At 43.0% G+C, this 22,036-nt stretch overlaps 1 protein-coding gene across 2 annotated transcripts in view; it reads right to left on the reverse strand.

Moving 5' to 3' along the window:
* Nucleotides 1-19,742, reverse strand: part of PCGF5 (polycomb group ring finger 5) — a 58,419-nt gene extending 38,677 nt beyond the window's left edge. Inside the window, exons 1-2 of one of the 2 annotated variants that reach the window (XM_010842209.1) lie at nucleotides 19,578-19,742; nucleotides 17,147-17,441 (exon numbers count right to left, since the gene is read on the reverse strand). In XM_010842209.1, coding sequence (XP_010840511.1) covers nucleotides 17,147-17,258 — 112 coding nt within the window. In that variant the 5' untranslated portion in view covers nucleotides 17,259-17,441; nucleotides 19,578-19,742. Of the gene's footprint in view, nucleotides 1-17,146; nucleotides 17,445-19,577 lie in introns of both variants that reach the window. The other variant, XM_010842208.1, reaches the window with a different exon arrangement.
* Between the last annotated feature and the right edge of the window lie 2,294 nt (nucleotides 19,743-22,036).

Below are 22,036 nucleotides of genomic sequence, written 5' to 3' on the forward strand. Positions count from 1 at the left end.
CAGAATGTGGCTCCTGAGCACTTGAAATGTTGCTAGTTCAAGTTGAGATGTGCTGTGAGTATAAATTACACACCAGATCTCAAAGACTGAGAATGAAAAGAATAATCTTATTAATAATTTTTATATTAATTACATGTTGGAGTGATAATATTTTAGACATACTAGAGTAAATAAAATATATTAAAACGAATTTCATTTCTTTTATTTAATGTGGCTACTAGAAAACTTAAAATGACACAGGTGGCTCACATTTTATTTCTACTGTGCAGAACAGAGGGAGTAGAAAGCCCCATTAGAGGCAACTTTATTTCTCACACAAACGTGTGAGATACAGTATCTTATTCTACTTTTGCAGATAAAGGAGAAGAGGTTCTTATAAGCCAGGTAACCTGCCTTCCCTGATGAATGGCAGCGCAGAGACTTGAATCCAGGTTTTCTGATAGGGGATCACAAATTTTGTCAGATTAAAAACATTTTTTTAACTTAACAAAGGAAAAGAATGTAATGTAGAAATACAACCCCCCACCCTGAAAAAATATCTTCAGCTTCTCTGCTAAATCCGACTACCAAGTAAACACGACAGATAAGCCATCCCATTAGTGCAGTTCAGTCGTGTCCGACTCTTTGCAACCCCGTGAATTGCAGCACGCCAGGCCTCCCTGTCCCTCACCAGCTCCCGGAGTTCACCCAAACTCACGTCCATCAAGTCGGTGATGCCATCCAGCCATTTCATTCTCTGTCATCCCCCTTCTCCTGCCCCCAATCCCTCCCAGCATCAGAGTCCTTTCCAATGAATCAACTCTTCACATGAGGTGGCCAAAGTACTGGAGTTTCAGCTTTAACATCAGTCCTTCCAAAGAACACCCAGAACTGATCTCCTTTAGGATGGACTGGTTGGATCTCCTTGCAGTCCAAGGGACTCTCAACAGTCTTCTCCAACACCACAGTTCAAAAGCATCAATTGGAAAAACCACAGTCTTGACTAGACGGACCTTTGTTGGCAAAGTAATGTCTCTGCTTTTGAATATGCTATCTAGGCTGGTCATAACTTTCCTTCCAAGGAGTAAGCGTCTTTTAATTTCATGGCTGTAATCATCATCTGCAGTGATTTTGGAGCCCAAAAAAATAAAGTCTGACACTGTTTCCACTGTTTCCCCATCTATTTGCCATGAAGTGATGGGACCAGATGCCATGATCTTAGTTTTCTGAATGTTGAGGTTTAAGCCAACTTTTTCACTCTCCTTCCTCTTTCACTTTCATCAAGAGGCTTTTTAGTTCCTCTTCACTTTCTGCCTAAGGGTGGTGTCATCTGCATATCTGAGGTTATTGATATTTCTCCCGGCAATCTTGATTCCAGCTTGTGTTATGGAATTAAGCCATCCCATAGGACATAGGAATTAACCTTACTACATAAAGTATTACATTAAAAGAATTAAATTTTTTTTCATAGGCTAAGGCCCATAATTATTTTTAATTAAAATTTTTTACCAAATAGTTTACGAGAAAAATTTAAGATGCTAAAATATTTTTATTCTAGTTTTCTTTTTTGTTCAGATGATTTGGGTGGATGTCATCATTTTCATCAAAATCATCAATGCTTAAAAGATTTATGCAACAGGCACCTTCTGATGCTTTTGAATTGTGCTAGAGAAGACTCTTGAGAATCCCCTGGACTGCAAGAAGAAAACCAGTCAATCCTAAAGGAAATCAGCCCTGAATATTCCTTGGAAGGACTGCTGAAGCTCCAACACTTTGGCCACCTGATGCAAAGAGCTGAGTCACTGGAAAAGGCTCTAATGCTGGGAAAGATGGAAGGTGAAAGGAGAAGGGGGTGGCAGAGGATGAGATGGTCAGATACCATCACTGACTCAATGGACATGAATTTGAGCAAACTCCAGGAGACAGAGGAGGACAGAGGAGCCTGGCACGCTACACAGTCCTGGGGTAGCAAAGAGATAGACACGCCTCAGGGATTGAGCAATAGCAGGCAACACTCTCAAGTGCTTCAACGTATAGTTGACATAATTTAATATTCATTACAACCCCATTAATTAGGTAATATTATCAGGCCTCTTACAGGTGAAGAAATTGAATAGAGAACTTTAGAAATTTGCCAAAAATCATGGAGTCCATAAGTGGTGAAAGCCAGGACTTGAATCAAGAGCCCATTTTCTTACTCAATGCATGCCTATATGCTACATTTTCTTCTAATCTTATATCTACAGGTCTAAAGTATACAGAAAAAGAAAGCCTGATCCCTTAATTTGGGAGCCTTAAATATGTCCAAAAGGAGAATTCGAACTCCTTCAGTATCTTATATAGTCCTTAAAAGAAAATCCCAAGAAACTCTAGAAATACATCTCCCATATGCTTTTAAAAGCTGTTAATAAAGCACAACCTTACACAAATTAGAACCTGAGAAAATCCAGGCCAGAAGTTCAGTGAAACTGAAAAAAGTAAAACGAGAATTTGCTTTCTCTCAGATGCTTTAAAAAAATCACTATAAAACTGACCTTTGATTCCTAATTTATACTAGCTGAAAAACATTTTAAAAATATCTTTAAGATTTAATACTAAGCTAATTGCTCAACTGCTATGCTGGTTAACTCAGGTGGTTCAAGAATAATGTTTATGAAGGTCCCAGTCTGTTGTTAAGACTGTGTGTGGAGACCAAATAAAGTCTTGACCCTCAGCAGCACTCTATGAGACATGCTGGAGCAAGCAGAAACACCTGGTCAGAAAGGGCGTTAGGCTCACCAAAGATATCCCCAGTTGGAAAAACACCTAAATGGCAACAAGTGCTAGCGTTTACTGAACACTAACCAAATAGAAGGTTCTGGGCTCAGGGCTTTGTATGGATTACAGTATGGAGCTACCATCCCCCTCTGGAAAAGGAGGAATGCAGTACCGGACAGCCTGACAGGCTGCCCACATGTGCCCAGCTGTGCAACAGACAGGGCATCTACCCCCAGCCTGGACGTCCAGCTCAAGGCCTAAAATCCAAACCACTCTGCTACACATCTTAAAGCCAATACCATTTGGTCCCAGGCACCAAGACTTCATATTTTTAACTGATCTTTACATTTAGCTCATCACAACCATCATTAAACTTCTGCCAAAGCGTACTAAGTGAAACTGTTCCTTTTGCCGTGCCTTAGATTTGAACTAGGTTGTTAAACAAATTGACAGAGTCATGTGTCATCTGAAGCAGTATTTTCAAATTTTGATGGGCGCCACAATCACCAGTGAGTTTTTTTTTTTTTAAAGAACAGATTCAGAGGCCTCATCCCAGGCCAATTAAATCAAAATCTCTGTGGGATTGGCACCAGGACTCCAACTCTGCAAAGCTCTCTTACTGAGGCAGCCAGAAGACAACTAGGAAATCCTAGCCACCAAATACTTGTGAATGCCTCAGTGAGGCTGCCCAGTCCAGGAGCTGGTCCTCTGCCAGGTCATAACCAGAAGGCACTTGGTTATTCACCATCAGGAAATCATTTTGACAGAAGACAAAACATAACCACAAGAATATGGGATTAATGTGTTGTTTCCCTAGAGGGCAGGTTTACATGAGAAGCCCAGATAGTACAGCACATGGTTCTAGCAGGTAAAAGACAATCTTGAGGCAGACAGCTCAATCTGAATCCCGGGTCTGCCATTAGGCAAATTACTCTGTGTGTCTCTGTACAGGGGGATAACAAGGATATCTATCTCACATGGCTCTTATGAGGGTTAAATGAGCTAATATACATAAAATGTGTAAATGAGTAACTGGTAACTTCTATTTAATAAAAATGTGAGCTATCACTATAAATCAGCTTGCCAGATGAGCATAAAATCCTAACGAAAAGACATCAGCAATCGAATATTGAACGGCATCAGACCATGATTAGTTTGACACATCTATCTTAAGTAACTGATGATCCTGCTAATGGAACTTGAAACGTCGATCATGTATTTACATTTAAATATCATCTGGTATTTACCCTCTGCAGCCATATTTACCCTAGAGATAGTCTTGCAACTCAAGTATCAAATTGATGACACACTGCGTCACCTAAATGGGAACTGCCTCTCTTTGCACATATGACACTTCTTTTTCTGGGGCTGAGGACACAAGACTGATCAACACTTCTGCATTCTACACTCCTTCCTTAACTTAATATGTTTAATACAATTCCAGCATAGCCTCCTGGGTATAGGAGAAACCTTGTTGTGTCTCTTCCTGATCGCTTTCCAGATACTTGCTCAGAAGCACGATTTCTAAGTTGACTCCAATTGTTCAACTATTAAAAGGCTATTCCACATTTTAATTTTCAAATTCTTGAGGGGGGCGGGTTCGTCACAACAGGTACACGGCCCATTAGTTGTTGCTATCTCACATGTATGGTCCACCCACATCTTTCTAGCTTTGATGACAGAGTGAAAGTGAAAGTGGCTCAGTCGTGTCTGACTCTTTGTGACCCCACGGACTATACAGTCCATGGAATTCTCCAGGCCGGGATACTGGAGTGGGTAGCCTTTCCCTTCTCCAGGGGATCTTCCCCACCCAGGGATGGAACCCAGGTCTCTCGCTTTGTGGGCAGATTCTTTACCAGCTGAGCCACAAGGGAAGCCCTGATGACGCAGTGATCTACAGCAATTTCTCTTTTTGAGCACCAATTCTAATATCATGGATAACAAAACAGTAACAGTCTTTTCTCTCCTGTCCTTGGTCATGTCATTCATTAGTAATCCTCTGTTTATTAAAAGTGATCAAATGCTGACTTTGTTAAAATCATCTGAATGTGTTGGTTTCATCTCTCAACATAGGAGTATATTTTTTCTTACTTCCTGAAGCACATCACTCTCTTTATATGCCCTTCTTGATAACACTCATTTGACACAGTTTGCCTTTGAAAAATTTGTCTGTTATCTGCTAACAGTTTGTAAGTAAACTGCGGTCATCGGCAAAGAGAAGAGGCATCAGCTTGCTGCTTTTTATACATATTTACATGTGAAACTGACATGATTTTTAAAGATTTCCAGAACAGTTGTAATTTGCTTCCATGAGACAGGATCTCCTAGCTTTGCTTTACTCATAAAAGGGACTAATGAGCATCTTTATTTCTCTTACACGGCACAGTTCTTTTAAAGGCCTACATGAGCTACAATTTCACAGAGAACATGAAGGACAGCGTTACTTTCTATCGAGGAGACTGCTTTATTCTTGCTTTGCCAGGACAGAGGGACAGACAGCAAGGCAGAGCCTGCCGAGCAAGGTTAGGAGTGTCTTGGGGCTTCAGCACAGTAGGAGAATCCCAGACCAAGCAGGCCAGGAGACCACAAAGTCCAGGAAGGCCTTCTACAGACAGACTTAAGGAGTCAAGTGGGACTCCAGGGTGAGGACCACCATGCCCTCATTCCCCTCATCGGTATGAATTCCATGGCCAACCGGAATAATCACTTTCACACACAGACTCTGGATAGTTCCGCTTGACTACAACCCTTTTTTTGTCATACTTAATCAGGTAAACTGTCAACCTGGGCTAGATCCAACTCTACACACTCTGCTCTACAAGATTACAGCTGAACACTGTGGGAGAAAAACATGCACCGTGCCAACTGGTCTCTCACCTTAAATTCACAACCATGATGCTCAAAAGTGGGTCCTTCATCGGCCAGGTGGTCACACCCAACACCCTAATTCCATATGCTCTTCACCAACATTTATAGCTCAGTTGGTAAAGAGTCTGCCTGCAATGCAGGAGACCCTGGTTTGATTCCTGGGTTGGTAAGATCCCCCGGAGAAGGGATAGGCTACCCAATTCAGTATTCTTGGGCTTCCCTGGTGGCTCAGCTGGTAAAGAATCCGCCTGCAATGCGGGAGACCTGGGTTCGATCCCTGGGTTGGGAAGATTCCCTGGAGAAGGGAAAGGCTACCCACACCAGTATTCTGGCGTGGAGAATTCCATGGACTATACAGTCCATGGGGTCACAAAGAGTCAGACATGACTGAGTGACTTTCACTTTCACTTTTCTCCTCTCTCCTTGAACCCCCACTTTTACTCCCCCATCACCGCTCTACACTGATGACCTCACTTTCTGTTCAACTGAAAACAAAAGGAAAGAAGAAAAAAAAAAGGCAGTAGAATTTATATCACCACATCTACTCACTCACTAACATCTAACCTTTGTGGTTTTGCCTGTTTTCAGAACTTTAATGTGCCAACCTCTGCTCTGTGACCCTATTCCAATGATCTGAGAAGATCGCTCCACTGCTTCTCCTTCTCACCTGTGGCAGTCTTTTGCTATCCACTGAAGATTCCCACCAACATTCATACACATTATTTCCCCATCTATTGAAAAAAAAATCAAATTTCTATTGACCCTACTTTCTGAGTCAACTAGCACTCCATTTCACAGCTACCGATACTCTAATTCCTCTTTTCCTATTCTTTTCCACCTTTTCTTTACCTTCATTCAGGTGAAAGACTTATATAATCGTTGTACAATTATGCAAACATCTCCATCCTCTCACACCCACCCAGACTTCTGCTCCTGAGGACAGAACTGAAACTGCTCAGAGAGCTTATCCGCGTGCCTGCTGCCCCTCCTTGATTCACTCCGCCCCAGGTGGCTAGCCTGGCCGCCCTTTACTCCGGACGCTGCGTGTGCTTTGCCTCTCAGGGCTCCACACTCTGTTCTCCTCCTACCTCGCTGTCTCCTCTTTTTTGGTTCCAGGGCTTAGTCTTTGGTCATCTTCCCTTCTCTATACTCACTCTCTTGGCACTCTCACTAATGAAATAGGATCTAAATTCTGATCCTCTCCAGATTCATGTATCCAGCTCCCAGTGGGCTGGGATCAAGTATCTGATGGGCTAACTCCTTTACCTTCTTAAATCTGTTCAACTACCATCTTTTTAATGAGGCCTCCCCTCGCAGACTTAAGCGGTCACACTGTCCCACTGACCACCCAGTTAGTTACCTGTGCCCAGCTTGAACTTCCCTGTTTCTGTGTCACTTATCAGCTGCTCATGTGCACTCTGACTTACTGCCTACCATGTTGCCTGATGTGTCTCACGTGCCCAGGCTAGTACTATAGCTGGAGGAGGTACTCAGCAAATATCTGTGGAACAACTGAGGACACAAAAGTTAGGAATAGCAAAAGGAGTCATGATCTTAGTACCTACAAGTGTACTACAGAGTCAAGTCAGAAATAAGCCTACATTTTCAACTAAAGCAAGAGAAGAGATTCTGAGTTCACGAGTTAATTTTTTTGACAATTAAAATGAGTTAAAGGCTTCCCTAGTGGCTCAGTGGCAAAGAATCTACCTGCCAATGCAGGAGACAGGGGTTTGATCCCTGGTCCGGGAAGATTCTACATACCGCAGAGCAACTAAGCCAGTGTGCTACAACTACCGAGCCTGTGCTCTAGAGCCCACGAGCTGCAGCTGCTGGGCCCACGGGCCGCAACTACTGAAGCCCGAGTGCCTAGAGCCCGTGCTCACAACAAGAGGTGCCACTGCAATGAGAAGCTCACGAGGCTCAACTAGACAGGAGCTCTTGCTCGCCACAAGGAGAGAAAAGCCTGTGCAGCAACGAAGACCCAATACTGCCAAAAATAAATAAGTTAAAAACATTAAAATAAATGTGCTAACTCAATATAAGCTAAATAGTTTTCTAAAATAAAATGATTTTCTATTAACTGAGTAAGATATGCCAGTGGTTGAGCATTCTGAGAGAATATAGCTTTGTTCACTGGTTCTTGAATTTCTGATATATAGTAGTACACTAGTCTGGTAAAAACTAATATGCTGTAAAACACCAGTACTTATGATACATCTTCAGAGTATCCAAATGGAAATGGTCTTTGGTCTCTTCTCCACTGGCTGCACTCTACTGTTCACAGTGTTCACATTCAACCTTTGTGCTACATGCCTAAACATACCTGCACGCTGACCACAATTTCTAAGTCTGAATACTTCTGGCTTTTAGGTTTCGTTTTTTTTTTTTTTTGTATTTTTTTCCTCAATACATCACTGGTATCAATTCCAACTCATCCTAATCTATATATAATTTATTCTTACAAACCAATACAGAAGACAATTTCACTTATTTGTTAACCCCTAGTTTTGTCTTTTAGTGACCACTATGAGCCCACTCCAGTACTCTTGCCTGGAAAATCCCATGGACAGAGGAGCCTGGTGGGCTGAAGTCCCTGGGGTCGCTGGAAGTCAGACATGACTGAGCGACTTCACTTTCATGCATTGGAGAAGGAAATGGCACCCCACTCCAGTGTTCCTGCCTGGAGAATCCCAGGGATGGGGGAGCCTGGTGGGCTGCCGTCTGTGGGGTTGCACAGAGTTGGACACGACTGAAGCAACTTAGTAGTAGTAGTAGTTAGTAGTAGTATGAATCTCTGCTCTACTGTTCATTCTTTACTATCTAACACATAGTTTCAACAGCAAAAAGAACCATACATCTGATATGATTCTTAACATTATTACTAATGATAGATGACACCTAGATTGTTTAAGGCCTATAATTATTGTTTCCTATTTAAAAAGAATCATCTAAATGAACACTATAATCACCTTCATGAATGACTAGTTGCTGCCAAAATACTGTTTGAAACATGTAACATCAATGCTACTGGTGACTTCATCTCTACTACAACCCTAGGCCACTGTACTTGCACTTACTGAAACTTTAAGTGCAACTTCTATTCAGGCCTTTGATTATTACTCTATAAACAAGTCTTGACTCAAAATCCAATTTTACAGAGAATACAGTATTGGAAAGTTCAATTTATATCTCCACATTTTAAAGACTATCATTCAGAATTATTAATAAATTCAGATCCTGATTGGGTACATAATGATAGGTATACAGTCGTGGAAGTACAGTTAGAAGAGATTTCCTGTATACATTTTTAAAATTCACATGCTGCTTAAAGAAATTATAGAAACTGTAAACAACCAGAAAGAAGAAGAAAATTAGCAAATATCCTAATTTATTATAAAGATGTACCTGCAGTCAGATATTTGGGTCTCAGAACCTAGCTCCAGCACTTATTAGCTGTGTTACTTAACCTTTCTGAGTCTTGTCTCTGTGAAAAACACTGGCATAAGAATCTGAAATACTCTTCCCTCAAACCTCTTCATAGCTCACTCCTTCCTATTATTTACAATCTCTGCTCAAACGGTAACTTCCAAGCAAGCCTTTACTGTCTTACTTTTCTTTGCAGCATGTGTCATACATGGAGTCTAAAATTGTATCATTCGCTTGCTTTTTGTCCGTCTCTTCTATTGAAACATAAATTCTAAGAGGACAGACTGTATCTGTCTTCTTTACTGCTGTCTTTCCACTGTCCAGAGTAATGAATGGCACAATGTAGGTGCTAATAAACATTTGCTGACTGATTTAATACCACCTAAATAGAAGGGTTCTTGGGAAGATTGCATAAGGTAATGCATATAAACCCCCATGACCCTCAATATGACATTCAACAAATAACAGCTACTGTTTTAATTTTATTAGCATTCACTCCAATTACTGTATGATTAAAAGTACAAAATGCCTACTTCTAGAGATGCTTGTATTATTAACGTCTGGTCCAAGGTATGCTTTTCAGACTTTAGTGCACCCCAGAATCACCTGAAGGGCTTGTTATTACAGCCCTCTCCCCTAGAGACTCAGCCCAGCAGCTCTATGGGTGTGCCCGAGAACGTGCACTCCTAACAAATTCCCCAGTGATCATGCTGCTGGTTGGCGACTGTATTTTGAACAGCAAGTATACGTGGCGTAAGATTTTTAAACATGGAGTATTAGCATATCACGAGTTCTCGGTACTTTAATCCTTTTGTATTTATGACACTTGTTCAGAGAACAGTAAATGATGGCAGCGCTTCAAGTTTACCATCTTATCATTAAATTATTTTATGCTTACACATTACCATATAAAATTACCAAGTCCCTTAACTGTCACATCTATATTTAATTATCAATTAACCCTTCTTTACTTAAGTTAAAACTAAGTACAACAACGTTTTTCCAAAGAATTCATCTTAGTTAAGGGATTACTGCCATAATCTCTGAAAGGGCAGAAAGAAGAAAGCTTTCTTTTCCTGTACCACAGAATTCTATGTCTAAAACCTTCCCTTTTTTCGGAGGAAAAGAATCGTCAGATGCTTAAAGAGGCCTCGAACCACAAAGGAGTTAAGAACCAATGCATTGTGTTATGCGCATTTTAGCTGCTGGAACAAAGCTCCTTTGTTCTTAGTTTAAGAGAAAAGTCTTTTATTTTAAGTCAACAACCTATACAACCAGCAGCAAATACACTGTCAGCAACCTCAAAAAATTTCTCAGGACCCTGGAGCAAGAGACAGAGCGTCTCTTAATTTAGAACCACCAGTCTTGACTCCCCACAATCCTCTCTCCCTCTCCCATGCCCTACCCCTACCCACGACCGGCAAAGCTCCCACCTATATTGTAGAAGACAGCTTTTCAAAATCAGTAATTCCTAACCCCCACTCTCTACATGCCTTTCAAGCTACCTACCACTGCATTTGAATCTTTGAAAGGAAAAGCAGACAATAAAATAATTAACTGATTGATCATTTACCTATTCATTTAAGCTCCTCTTGAGCACTCAAGTACCAGGTACTAAGGATACACTGAATCTAAACCTACCTGTGGGAGAGAGAGATGGCATATCTTGGAGTAGATGGGCTTTAAAGGATGAGGAACTACCAGCCAGGCATACAGGAGATGTTCCAAGCAGAGCAAGCAGTTGAACCACGTGTATGCATATGGGTGTGTGTTCTGGTGGGGGACGGCAGAAATCCATCACAGCTAAATAGATCTAATTTATCCTGAAGGCAGTAGGGTACCTTAAGGAAATTTTGGGTTGGCTGAAGTGTGAGTGATGAAGACAGCAAAGTCCTTATAAATGATCACCACTAACACAGGTTAGGAGTAGGCTGCAGGGACTCCAGTGAGAAGGAATGATGGCCTGAGCAAAAAGGTCGTGGGGGATCAGACTGAAGGGACAGATCTTTGAGAGATTACAGGGCGAGACCAGACAGAACTCTGCCCCGTACTGCTGTGCTGTGCTTAGTCGTTCAGTCGTCCGACTCTTTGCGACCCAATGGACTGCAGCCCACCAGGCTCCTTGGTCCATAGGGATACTTCAGGCAAGAATACTGGATTGGGTTGCCATACCCTCCTCCAGAGGATCTTCCCAACCCAGGGATGGAACCCAGGACTCCTGTATTGCAGGCAGATTCTTTACCATCTGAGCCACCAGGGAAGCCCAAGAATACTGGAGTGGGTAGCCTATCCCTTCTCCAGCGGATGTTCCTGATCCAGGAATCAAACTGGGGTCTCCTGCATTGCTGGCGGATTCTTCACCAGCTGAGCTAGGTGAGGGTAAAGAGAGTTAAGCATGGAGCGTATTTCTTGCTTGGACAACTGAATGCTGGCATTCCATCCATTCACTTTCAGGTATGTTAAGTTCTAGGCCACTTCAGGATATCCAAGTAGACGTCCAGTGGGATTCTGAAGCTCAGGACTATGCCCGAAATAAAGATTTGGAAGACATCAGCATAAGTAGTTGAGTCTCAGAGGAGTTTCTGTGAGTTTCCACAGAAAAGGAGTAGACAGATCCAAACACACCTGAAGAAATTTCTTCTTAGCTTATGAGCTTTGCTTAACAGAGTTTAAGCTCCAAATTTATTTTATTCATCACTTTACCAGTTAGCAAGTGCCTGACATCTGATTATTTAATGAATTCAATAATTATTTGTGTGAACAAGTTTATTTCCTTAGGTTTCTCGGATGGTCAAAATCACCTCATGTGTGCATGCTCAGTTGCTCAGTCATGGCCGACTCGTTGTGACCCCATGGACTGTAGCCTGCCAGGCTCCTCTGTCCGTGGGATTCTCCAGGCAAGAATACTGGAGTGGGTTGCCATGCCCTACTCCAGTGGATCTTCCTGACCCAGGGACAGAACGTGCATCTCCTGCATTGCAGGCAGATTCTTTACCCACTGAACCACCTGGGAAGCCCCAGAATTACCCTATAGACATAGACATATAACCATAGTTAATGTGGACTTAGTTCACTAGCATTAAGTGATCACATTTAAGGAGAAAATGCATCTGCATTTAAATTTTTTACCTCGTTGTAAAATTTTATCCCTTTTTATCACATGCCCCTGACCTGCTAAAGGGAGCTGGGTGTTAGTAGGTGACGTAGGAGCCCACTTAAAGGCGAGGCTTTCATAGCCTCTTTTTTCTTTCCCCCACTGCAACTCCCTGTCAGGAGCTCGGGACATTCTGTGCTGCCATCTATCCCTCCCTCTCCCCCTTCCTTCCGACTGGCTCACCCCTTTTCTCTGTCCTCCACAGAGCTGAGTGCTAAGGACACCATGGGGTGCCTCAGTCAGTCGGCTGTCATCTTGATCTTTGTTTCTACATCCACAGGGAAGCCAGGCACTGTTAGCTCTAGAACTGCTTACTGGGAGAATGGCTGGGGGGAGTGGGGGGACAATAATCTGATTTGAGCAGGAGAGAAAGTGGAGATGCATGTGTAGAGTAATCTGAAAGAGTAAAGTAACTGCATTTATCTGTATCAAGGATTTTCAAAAAATACTCTTTAGTTCTCTCTCTGGCTTTCCATTCCGCTGCAACGTCCTGACACATATCTGCTATTACATCATTCTGTTTCACAACTGTCACTGCACCTACCAGCATCCACATTCATTTGATACATTCCTTAATTTGATTCCTGTTTCTTCACTTGACTAGAGAGTTCTGAAGGGACTGGGCCCAAAGTGTGACTTCGCTCACCAATAATAAAGCTTCATTTTCATATTTCAAACTTGAATAGTAAGAACAAAATCCTTCCATTTTACTATGAGTTTTCATAATAAGAATTATTGTTTACCCATTCTTAACTTACAGTATCATAAAACTGTAGACTATGTACAAAGTTACCTTAATAAGTTTTTTTTAAGCACCACAGTCAAGGTGGAAAGTGTTCTGGGGTACTTCAGTGTCACAGTGGACTTCTCACTTCCCTCCTGTCCCACTGGCCACCTTACTTCTCTATTGTATACTGATTCCAAATCACAATACCACTACACCTGTTCCACCTCAGACCTAAGAAAACCAGGTAACATCAAGACCCAACCAATGAGTAAGAAACACTGCTTTGCGGTGCTATTTATTCTATCAGTACAAATAGGGGGGTATTCTGCAAGTGAGAAAGGTTTTGCCTAAAAGCCCCAGTATAAATACAAACAAAAAAATACACAGAAATCCAAGGACCAGAAAGTGCATAAAGTTTAGCACTCTGTAGAATCCTGAGGTCTCCTAAGACACTGAGTTGAGTGCCTGACTCCTCCATCATTTACTGTTCTGTGCTTCTGCGGATGAAAAAGGCCACACTTGAGTCTTTAATCACAATTCTGCCATGTTCATTCTCTCTCAGTAAAGGGATTCGCTGACTGCCAAGCAACTTCAGGCTAGAAGGACATAAGCAGCTAAATGGTCATCTATCCCTTTAAACCTTAAATTGCTACTGTAAACATAAACATAACCCTTGCTTATAAACTTACTGTTTAAATTTCTACAATCTTTTGTTTTCCCTTCAAAAAAGGAACATTTAAACCTGGATTTCATTATGTCTCAAAGAAAATGTTCTTTCAGAAGAACAGATATAAAATCTTTAGGTAGAGACTGGAGAATCTGCGCTTTCTCCTCTAAATACTAAGCATTCCCAACATCCACTAAATCTCTTCCTAGAGCTGGAGGGTTTTGCTGGAGACACGCAAATATAAAAACAATGTACTCATAATGTCTAATAGCGTCAGAAGAAGCAAAACAACAGACTGTGGATAGTGTCTAGGTACCACACTTGGCACAGTGGGAAACTGTGAGACAAAGCCCCCTTTCTAAAGGAGCCACACCCAGGGGGTTCCTCCTCCAAAATGCATCCACAGTCCCTCACTCTCCCCTGCCTCCATTGCACATCTCATTACCCTAGCTGATGGCCTTATAATCTTTCAGTTGACCTGAAGTGATAGCCTCCTTACTCATCAGTTGTCCCTTGAACTGCCAAGGGCATTCCCACTCCAAGGCTATATACTTGCTTTTCCCTCTGCCTGGAATGTTCTTCCCCTATATCCACAGAGCTCAATCGCTACAGGAATTCTGTTCAAATGTCATCATATCAAAGACAGAAATCATGACAACACTAAATAAAACAACCCCAACTCTGCTATCTACAGTCCTATAGTTTTTCGTTCTTGTTCATGGCATATATTTATTACTGGTTTTCCCCTTTCTTGAGGGCAGAGATTTTTGATTACTTTGTTCACTGCTGTATCCTCTGTGCTTAGAATGGTGCCTAGCACACAATAGGTATTCAATAAGTATGTTTGATGCTGTTTAACTGATAACTAACTGTTCAAATGAAATAATGATAAGGGCAACAGTAAGCGAACATTTTAAGACAGTTTATAGTTAACTGGTAATTGAATAGCATGGGCCAGTAATACCAACCAAAAGTATACACATGCCCAGACCCTAGTCAAAGAGTGGAGTGGGAAAAGCTAGCTTAAAACTCAACATTCAGAAAACTAAGATCATGGCATCTGATCCCATCACTTTATGGCAAATAGATGGGGAAACAGTGGAAACAGGGACAGACTTTATTTTTTTGGGCTCCAAATCACTGCAGATGGTGACTGCAGCCATGAAATTAAAAGATGCTTGCTCCTTGGAAGAAAAGCTATGACAAACCTAGACAGCATATTAAAAAGCAGAGACATTTCTTTGCCAACAAAGGTTCGTCTAGTCAAGGCTATGGTTTTTCCAGTGGTCATGTATGGATATGAGAGTTGGACCATAAAGAGAGCTGAGTGCTGAAGAATTGATGCTTTTGAACTGTGGTGCTGAAGAAGACTCCTGAGAGTCCCGTGGACTGCAAGGGGTCAACCAGTCAATCCTAAAGGAAGTCACTTCTGAATATTCACTGGAAGGACTGATGCTGAAGCTCCAATACTTTGGCCACCTGATGCAAAGAACTGACTCACTGGAAAAGACCCTGATGCTGGGAAAGATCGAAGGTAGGAGGAGAAGGGGACGAGAGAGGATGAGATGGTTGGATGGCATCACTGACTCGATGGACATGAATTTGAGCAGGCTCCGGGAGTTGGTGATGGACGGGGAAGCCTGGTGTGCTGCAGTCCATGGGGTTGCAAAGAGTTAGATTGAGCGAATGAACTGAAGTGAACTGAGACCTTATCACAGCACCCACTAAATCTCTTCAGGTGGCATTCTGAAAAAGTCTATGTTAAAACAGCTTCCTAGGTGATTTTATGTTTGTTTTTTTTTTTACTGTGGTAAAATGTTTATAACATAAAATTTGTCTTTTTAACGATTAACAGGTGATTCTATTCTGCAACTCTGTTGAAAACTACTGGCATAATAGTACGCAGAGGAAAGAACAGCTGAAGAGGGGGATTAAAGAAATGTCCCAGGTTATCTCAGTAAGAGGAGAGCCCTTAGAGCTGAATACAGGTCTACTACTTACTGGCTGTGAGACTGGGCAGGTGACTTAGCTCTTAAGCTTCCACGCCCACAAATGAAGATAATTTCTATACCCTCGCTCTCCCCATGTCCCCTGCAAACTGCTTCAAGGTTACTGTAAGGTGAACAACGAAATCATGCACATACAGTATCTACTTCAGTGTATATAACAGGCACCAAAGAACTTACTGGAATTAACAGAACCAGAACTTACTGGAATTACTTTCATTGCAATAGGGAAATAAACTTGTATCGGCAAAAACACAAAAAGCAGGTGAAACCCAGACCTATGTGGCTATTAAAATGCCTCTTCTTCTACTGAAAGGACTGGTGAAAAATTTGGCAGGGGTTCCAAAGATATGATCATATTAGAACAGTGGGTCTCAAACTTGCACATGGTTCAAAATTACCTGGAAGTTTGTTAAACACAGATAACTTTGTTTTGGTGATTTTGGGGTGAGGCCTGATAATTTGCATTTCTAACAAGTTCCCAGGTAGCATTGAGGCGGTTGATTATTAGTCAAAGGGTACGAAGTTTAAATCATATAAGATGAGTAAGTCCTAGAGATCTACTGGACAGGATCATGCCTGCAGTTAACAATACTATGTTGTACACTTAAAAATGTGCTAGGAGTGCAGATTTTATGTTGTGTTCTTATCACAATAATAATAATAAACAAGAAGGTGAGAGCGAACTTCTGGAGGTAATGGATAAGGTTTGTGGCAGTGATGCGGTAATGGTTTCATGGGTGCATACTTATATCTAATCCCATCAAAGTTATACACATTAAATATGTACAGCTTTTTTTTTAAGATTTCCCTGGTGGTCTTCCTGGGCTTCCCTGAGAGCTCAGTTGATAAAGAACCCCCACCCGCAATGCAGGAGACCCTGGTCCAATTACTGGGTCAGGAAAATCTGCTGGAGAAGGGATAGGCTACCCCCTCCAGTATTCTTGGGCTTCCCTTGTGGCTCAGCTGGTAAAGAATCCAACTGCAATGCAGGAGACCTGGGTTCGATCCCTGAGTTGAGAAGATCCCCTGGAGAAGGGAAAGGCTACCCACTCCAGCATTCTGGCCTGGAGAATTCCATGGAATGTATAGTTCATGTGACTGCAGAGTTGGACATGACTGAGTGACTTTCACTTCACAACTTTTTTATGTCAACCATACCTCAATAAAGTGATTAAAAGAAACCCACAATGAATTAGAGTACGCATATCCTAAAAAAAAAAATCAGAACATATTAATTCAGTAAAATTTAAAAAAAACAAACCTAAAATAGTTCATTAAAAAAAAAAAAACTATAACCAGTAATTTCTTATGATTTTCAAGACATTTTAAAGTCAGAAAAAGTCAACTATTACAATTTTAAAAAGAAACAAGAAAAAATTCATACCACTGGTATTCCAATGAAAAGTTATGAAAATGAATTCAAAGTTAATTCTTAGAATATTCACTGTTTTAAAAGAAAAAATCTAGAGAAAACAAAAAAACCCAAAATGTGGTGGTTTTAAAAGAGCAAATGTAACCGAAAATTTCCAATAGGTAGATAACAAAAAAAGAATACTTACAGGTATGAAGGCATTCCGTCACTGTAGTTGGCTTGATGAGATACCCTTTACAGATATAGCAGGTGATGTAAGGATTGAAATCTTTCACCAAATGTTTCCTTTGGGTAGCCATTCGTGGTTAGCTAGGACTGGCTCTAGTAGTTCAGGCAAAAAAGGGGATTAAGTGGATGAAAGTCTGATCCCAGGAGCTGGTGTGGAGTTCCCAACTGGGTATCCCGAGGCATGAGAACTAACATCCAGACTTCTCATGAGATCGCTGGTCATCACTCCTTTTGGTGGTTCTGCTTTCCCATATCTTCTTCCAAAATAATTTTAAAAAGATGAGAAAAAGAGGTGTCAAATTCTTCATATTGGATTAATACCAGTATATTAGCAGCAAGCATTACATTTTCCAAATTGGGTGAAGAGGTGAACAGAACATTTCCCTCACTGTAATATTAATTTGTAAACCTGCTATGATTAATTCAGAATAATGACGAATTCATCTGATACTGAGGCTTCAACTATCACCTCTAAACAAATGACACCTGAGGCTATTAACTCGGGTTTTGATATCTTTACCTCTCCAGTAATGCATTTTAACTGTCTGCTTGACTGCTCTATTAGGAGTTCCTGCCAACACAAGCTGAAGATTCAAAATTGAAGTCATTATCCTCCCTATCAAAATGATCCCTATTTCCATTTTGTACTCCACATCAAGCCATAATCAAATCAAACGGGTGCCCTTTTCCATTCCACCTGCAGCAATGCTCCTCAAATATTCTCTCTCCACCTGCAGTCCAACTTAGATTCTACCAAGTTTTATTCTATTACGTTTGGAGCCCCTTATCAAAGAATGTCAGGGTCTCTCCTCTTTGCTCTGTAACAGAGAAATGTTTAAGTTTCTCAGCTTGTCATAAAAGACCCTCCACAGGCTGATCTTAACACACTCTTCAACAGTCGGGCAAACTGAAAGGATGACTCTCTTCATAGTCCATTCTGCAAGTTTCATGCCCTCTACCCAATGAGTCCTTCTGCTCCTCTGTTGCTGCTGTTGTTTAGTTACTAAGTCATGTCTGACTCTTCTGTGATCTACAATTATCTTCATTCTTAATCTCCTCTATTAGACTGCAAAACCTTAAATAGATACCAGTCATAGTTAGTAAATGTACAACCTGGGCAATGTTACTTACCTAAGCCTTAGGGCTTTTTAAACTGTAAAATGAAAACAAGAATGCCAGCCTCCTATGGGACTTCCCTAATTGTCCAGTGGCTAAGACTCTGCACTCCCAACGCAGGGGGGCCCAGGTTTCCATCCTTGGTCCCAGAATAAGACCCCACAAACCACAAGTAAGAGTTCACATCCTGCAACTGACGATCATGCATGACGCAACTAAGGCCTGGTGCAGTCAAATACATAAGAAATAAAGAATGCCAGCCTCCTACAGTAGGGACGATGAAACGAGACAATATACATACAGCTAGCATACTATCAAAACTGAACGTCATTAACATTTTTTAAAACTTTTTTTCCCTCCAGAAATGTCCAGCATGGCTCGTCCACATGGTTGCTTTAAAAAGTTTTAAATGTTTCTTGAGAAAAAGGTGGGTATTTCCCAAGTTAATTCTGTAAACAAAAACCTTCTCCTACTTCTCATAGGTTAAGTATAAAGCAACCGAAGAGGTAAAAGGCATCGCTCCATCCTTCCATCGACAGACACTGTACCACTGAGTGTGTGCACAGAATAGGTTCTGCAAGTAATCATCGTATCTGCTCAAGGGGTCTGGGTTCCGGTCCTTAGCCGTGTATGATCTTCAGTAAGGCACTAAATATCCGTGCCTGGGTCTCGGCTTCCTCCTCTACACACCGGGATTAACGGCCCTGCCTTTCTCACAGGTTTGCCACAAAGCTCCAAAGTCTGAGAAAGTCCTCTAAAAGAGGACATGCACAGTCCCGACCGAGGGAGGCTTTTAGGATTGTAAGCCATAGAGCCCTGTCACCACGGCGGTTAAAGGAAGCCAGCGCGGGCAGGGACTCGGCAGGCACAGGAGGGAACTTTTCCGCGTCCTCGGCAGAACCCGGTAGCCACTGCCCTGGGCGGTCCGAGCACGAGTCGCCCCGCCCGCCTGGCAGGTGCGCGGGCCCGGGCTCGGCGGACGCGCCGCTCGGGCCGGGCCGGGGCTGCGCCGAGGAGGACGCGCCACCTCTGTCCGGGTCTGGCGCTTGCCGCCCTCTCCGCCCCCCGAGCGCACCGCGCGACCTGGAGGCTCCCAGACTCGGGCTGGCCACCCCCACCCCCGCCCCCAAGGGGCTCCCCCGGCTCCAGGCGGGGTCGGCCGCGGCAGGTGCCTGGGGGTGCCGCTCCAGCTCTCTGCGCAAACTTGGGCGTGCAGCGCGGGGGCGGCCGGAGTTCCGGCCCCTCAACCGCTCTCCAGCCAACCGGGTACCTACCCCGCGGCCGCCGCCGCCGCTCCTTGCCTCCAGTGCGCCGGCCTCAGAGGGAGGGAAAGTGAAAGAGAAACAGCGCCCGCCGCGGCCTGGCCGGTCCCCGCGCCCCGTCCGCCCTCCCCCTGCAGGCGGGAGCGCGCCGGCTCCGCAGGGCCACTCGGCTCGGGCCCGATAGGGCGCGGCGGGCCTCCGGGCCCAGGGCCGGTGCCGCCTCCAAGGGCAACTCCACCCCTTCCAACCGCCGGCGCCGCCGGCCGGCCCCGCCCCCGCCACGCCCCCGCAGGCCACGCCCGCAGGCCCGCGCTCCTTGCAGGTGCCACCGCCGCCCCGCCCGCCCAGGTTCCCGGTAGCTTTGAGCAAATTCTATCTGTTCTTCGCCTCACCAACAGCCCCTCCCAGTTGTTTTCATCATAACAATGTCTGGCATATTTTCCCTGGCGGGTTTACAAGCAATGGTCAGTGTTGAGAATGAGTCACCCTGCGAGAAATTGTCTACTCAGCTGCGTCTTTCCCAAACCAGCCCCAAGCAGGCCACGGTGGGGACCAAGACCTATTGATTTGCACCTTATTTAAGAACCACTAAGGAACTTGGTGGACTTCTCAGGTGGCGCTAGTGGTAAAGAACCCGCCTGCCAATGCAGGAGACAGGAGAGATGTGGATTCGATCCCTGAGTCAGGGATCCCCTGGAGGAGGGCAGGGCGACCCATTTCAGTATTTAGAGGAGCCTGGTGGGCTACAGTCCATGGGTCGCAAAGAGTGGGACACAGCTGAAGCGACTTAGCACACAAGGAACTTGGTTCTTGGGATGGAGTGGGTGTAGATCAGGATCACTGACAACTGTAAGCAAGTGGCAGAACCCTAGGGGTGGGGATGTAACTGGAAAGGTAAAGAGTTTTGTTTGCAAGGTTCCAAACAAAAAGACCCAGTTCTCTTTCTAGTGGACTTGAGAACTACAAGAGGCCATTCATTGCAAAAAAAAAAATTGATTCAAAAGCATACTCTAAAGGATTTCTCAAAGTCATTCAATCCTAATATTTTGCATTCCACAAACTTATAAATTTCTACTAAAACCAGTAGTTTGCTAAACATAAATTAGACTTGGTTCTTCCTTGCTTAGAAGACTGAAATCCAGTAATCCTAAAATAGCAGGCAAATCAGTGTTGTATCCACCAGTAAAACAAAAGTTCAAAAGAACATCCCAAAGGGTATCTGTCAAAGGCAACTTCCAATCTTGCGTGTTAGAAAGAGGAAAAGGTACTGCCATAATATACATCGTTTTTGCTTCTGGAGAAGTGAAAGCACTGATAGCTAAGGAGTTGACAGTACTGGGGGCGGGGAAATAATGCAGAGTATCTCCTTTACCTCCAATCGAGTCACCTGACTTACTACCTACCAGAGTGGAGATGGCTTAGTGGCAAACCAATGAACCCGATGACCACTCGTCTAGCAGCATACAAATGTTCAAAGATGCATTTCAGGTCAAAAATACACCAAGTGACAAGACAGCTTTTACAAAATATCCAATTTATAATTAAACTAAGGTAGCGTGAACGTAACCTTTAAAAATTACCATTTTAATATCATAGCAAGAGCAACAGATTTTCTGAAACAGTTTTCAGTGACCACATTTTCATATGCCTCAGAAGAACCACTTTGGAAAAGTATACATGCCAATTTCCAAGCTGGGATCAACTTCAGTAAGTCTTGGCAATAGCAATGAATATACGTCCTGTAAGATGACTTTACAGCTGCTGGACTACTCTGCAGATAGTTCATCCTGAAAACTAATTAAATATATGGATATGTGAAAAGTCATCCTATTTCTAGTGTATTTTTAAAACAAAATAAAATAAAATAAAATAAACAAAATAGAAGTAGAAGATACTATTGTATATAATGAATACTACAACATATGCACTATGACTTGCTATCTTCCTAATTTGCATCTGAAGCTGTTTTAAATGTATTTTTAAAGAATAACACTTAATGAAGTCCTGGGAGTGTAAGTGTGATTGGTGATCAACAGTGTGTTGTTGTTCAGTCACTAAGTCGTGTCCAACTCTTTACAATCCCATGGGCAGCACACCAGGTTCCCATGTCCTCCACTCTCTCCCAGAGTTTGTCAAATTCATATGCATTGAGTCGGTGATGCTATCAACACTGCTGCTGCTGCTGCTAAGTCGCTTCAGTTGTGTCCGACTGCAGTGGCACCCCACTCCAGTACTCTTGCCTGGAAAATCCCATGGATGGAGGAGCCTGTTGGGCTGCAGTCCATGGGGTCGCTAAGAGTCGGACACGACTGAGCAACTTCACTTTTACTTTTCACTTTCATGCATTGGAGAAGGAAATGGCAACCCACTCCAGTGTTCTTGCCTGGAGAATCCCAGGGATGGGGGAGCCTGGTGGGCTGCCATCTATGGGGTCGCACAGAGTCGGATACGACTGAAGCAACTTAGCAGCA

This window comes from Bison bison, unplaced genomic scaffold, assembly GCF_000754665.1.
Source record: "Bison bison bison isolate TAMUID 2011002044 unplaced genomic scaffold, Bison_UMD1.0 scf7180017864172, whole genome shotgun sequence".
NCBI classification, from domain to species: domain Eukaryota; kingdom Metazoa; phylum Chordata; class Mammalia; order Artiodactyla; family Bovidae; genus Bison; species Bison bison.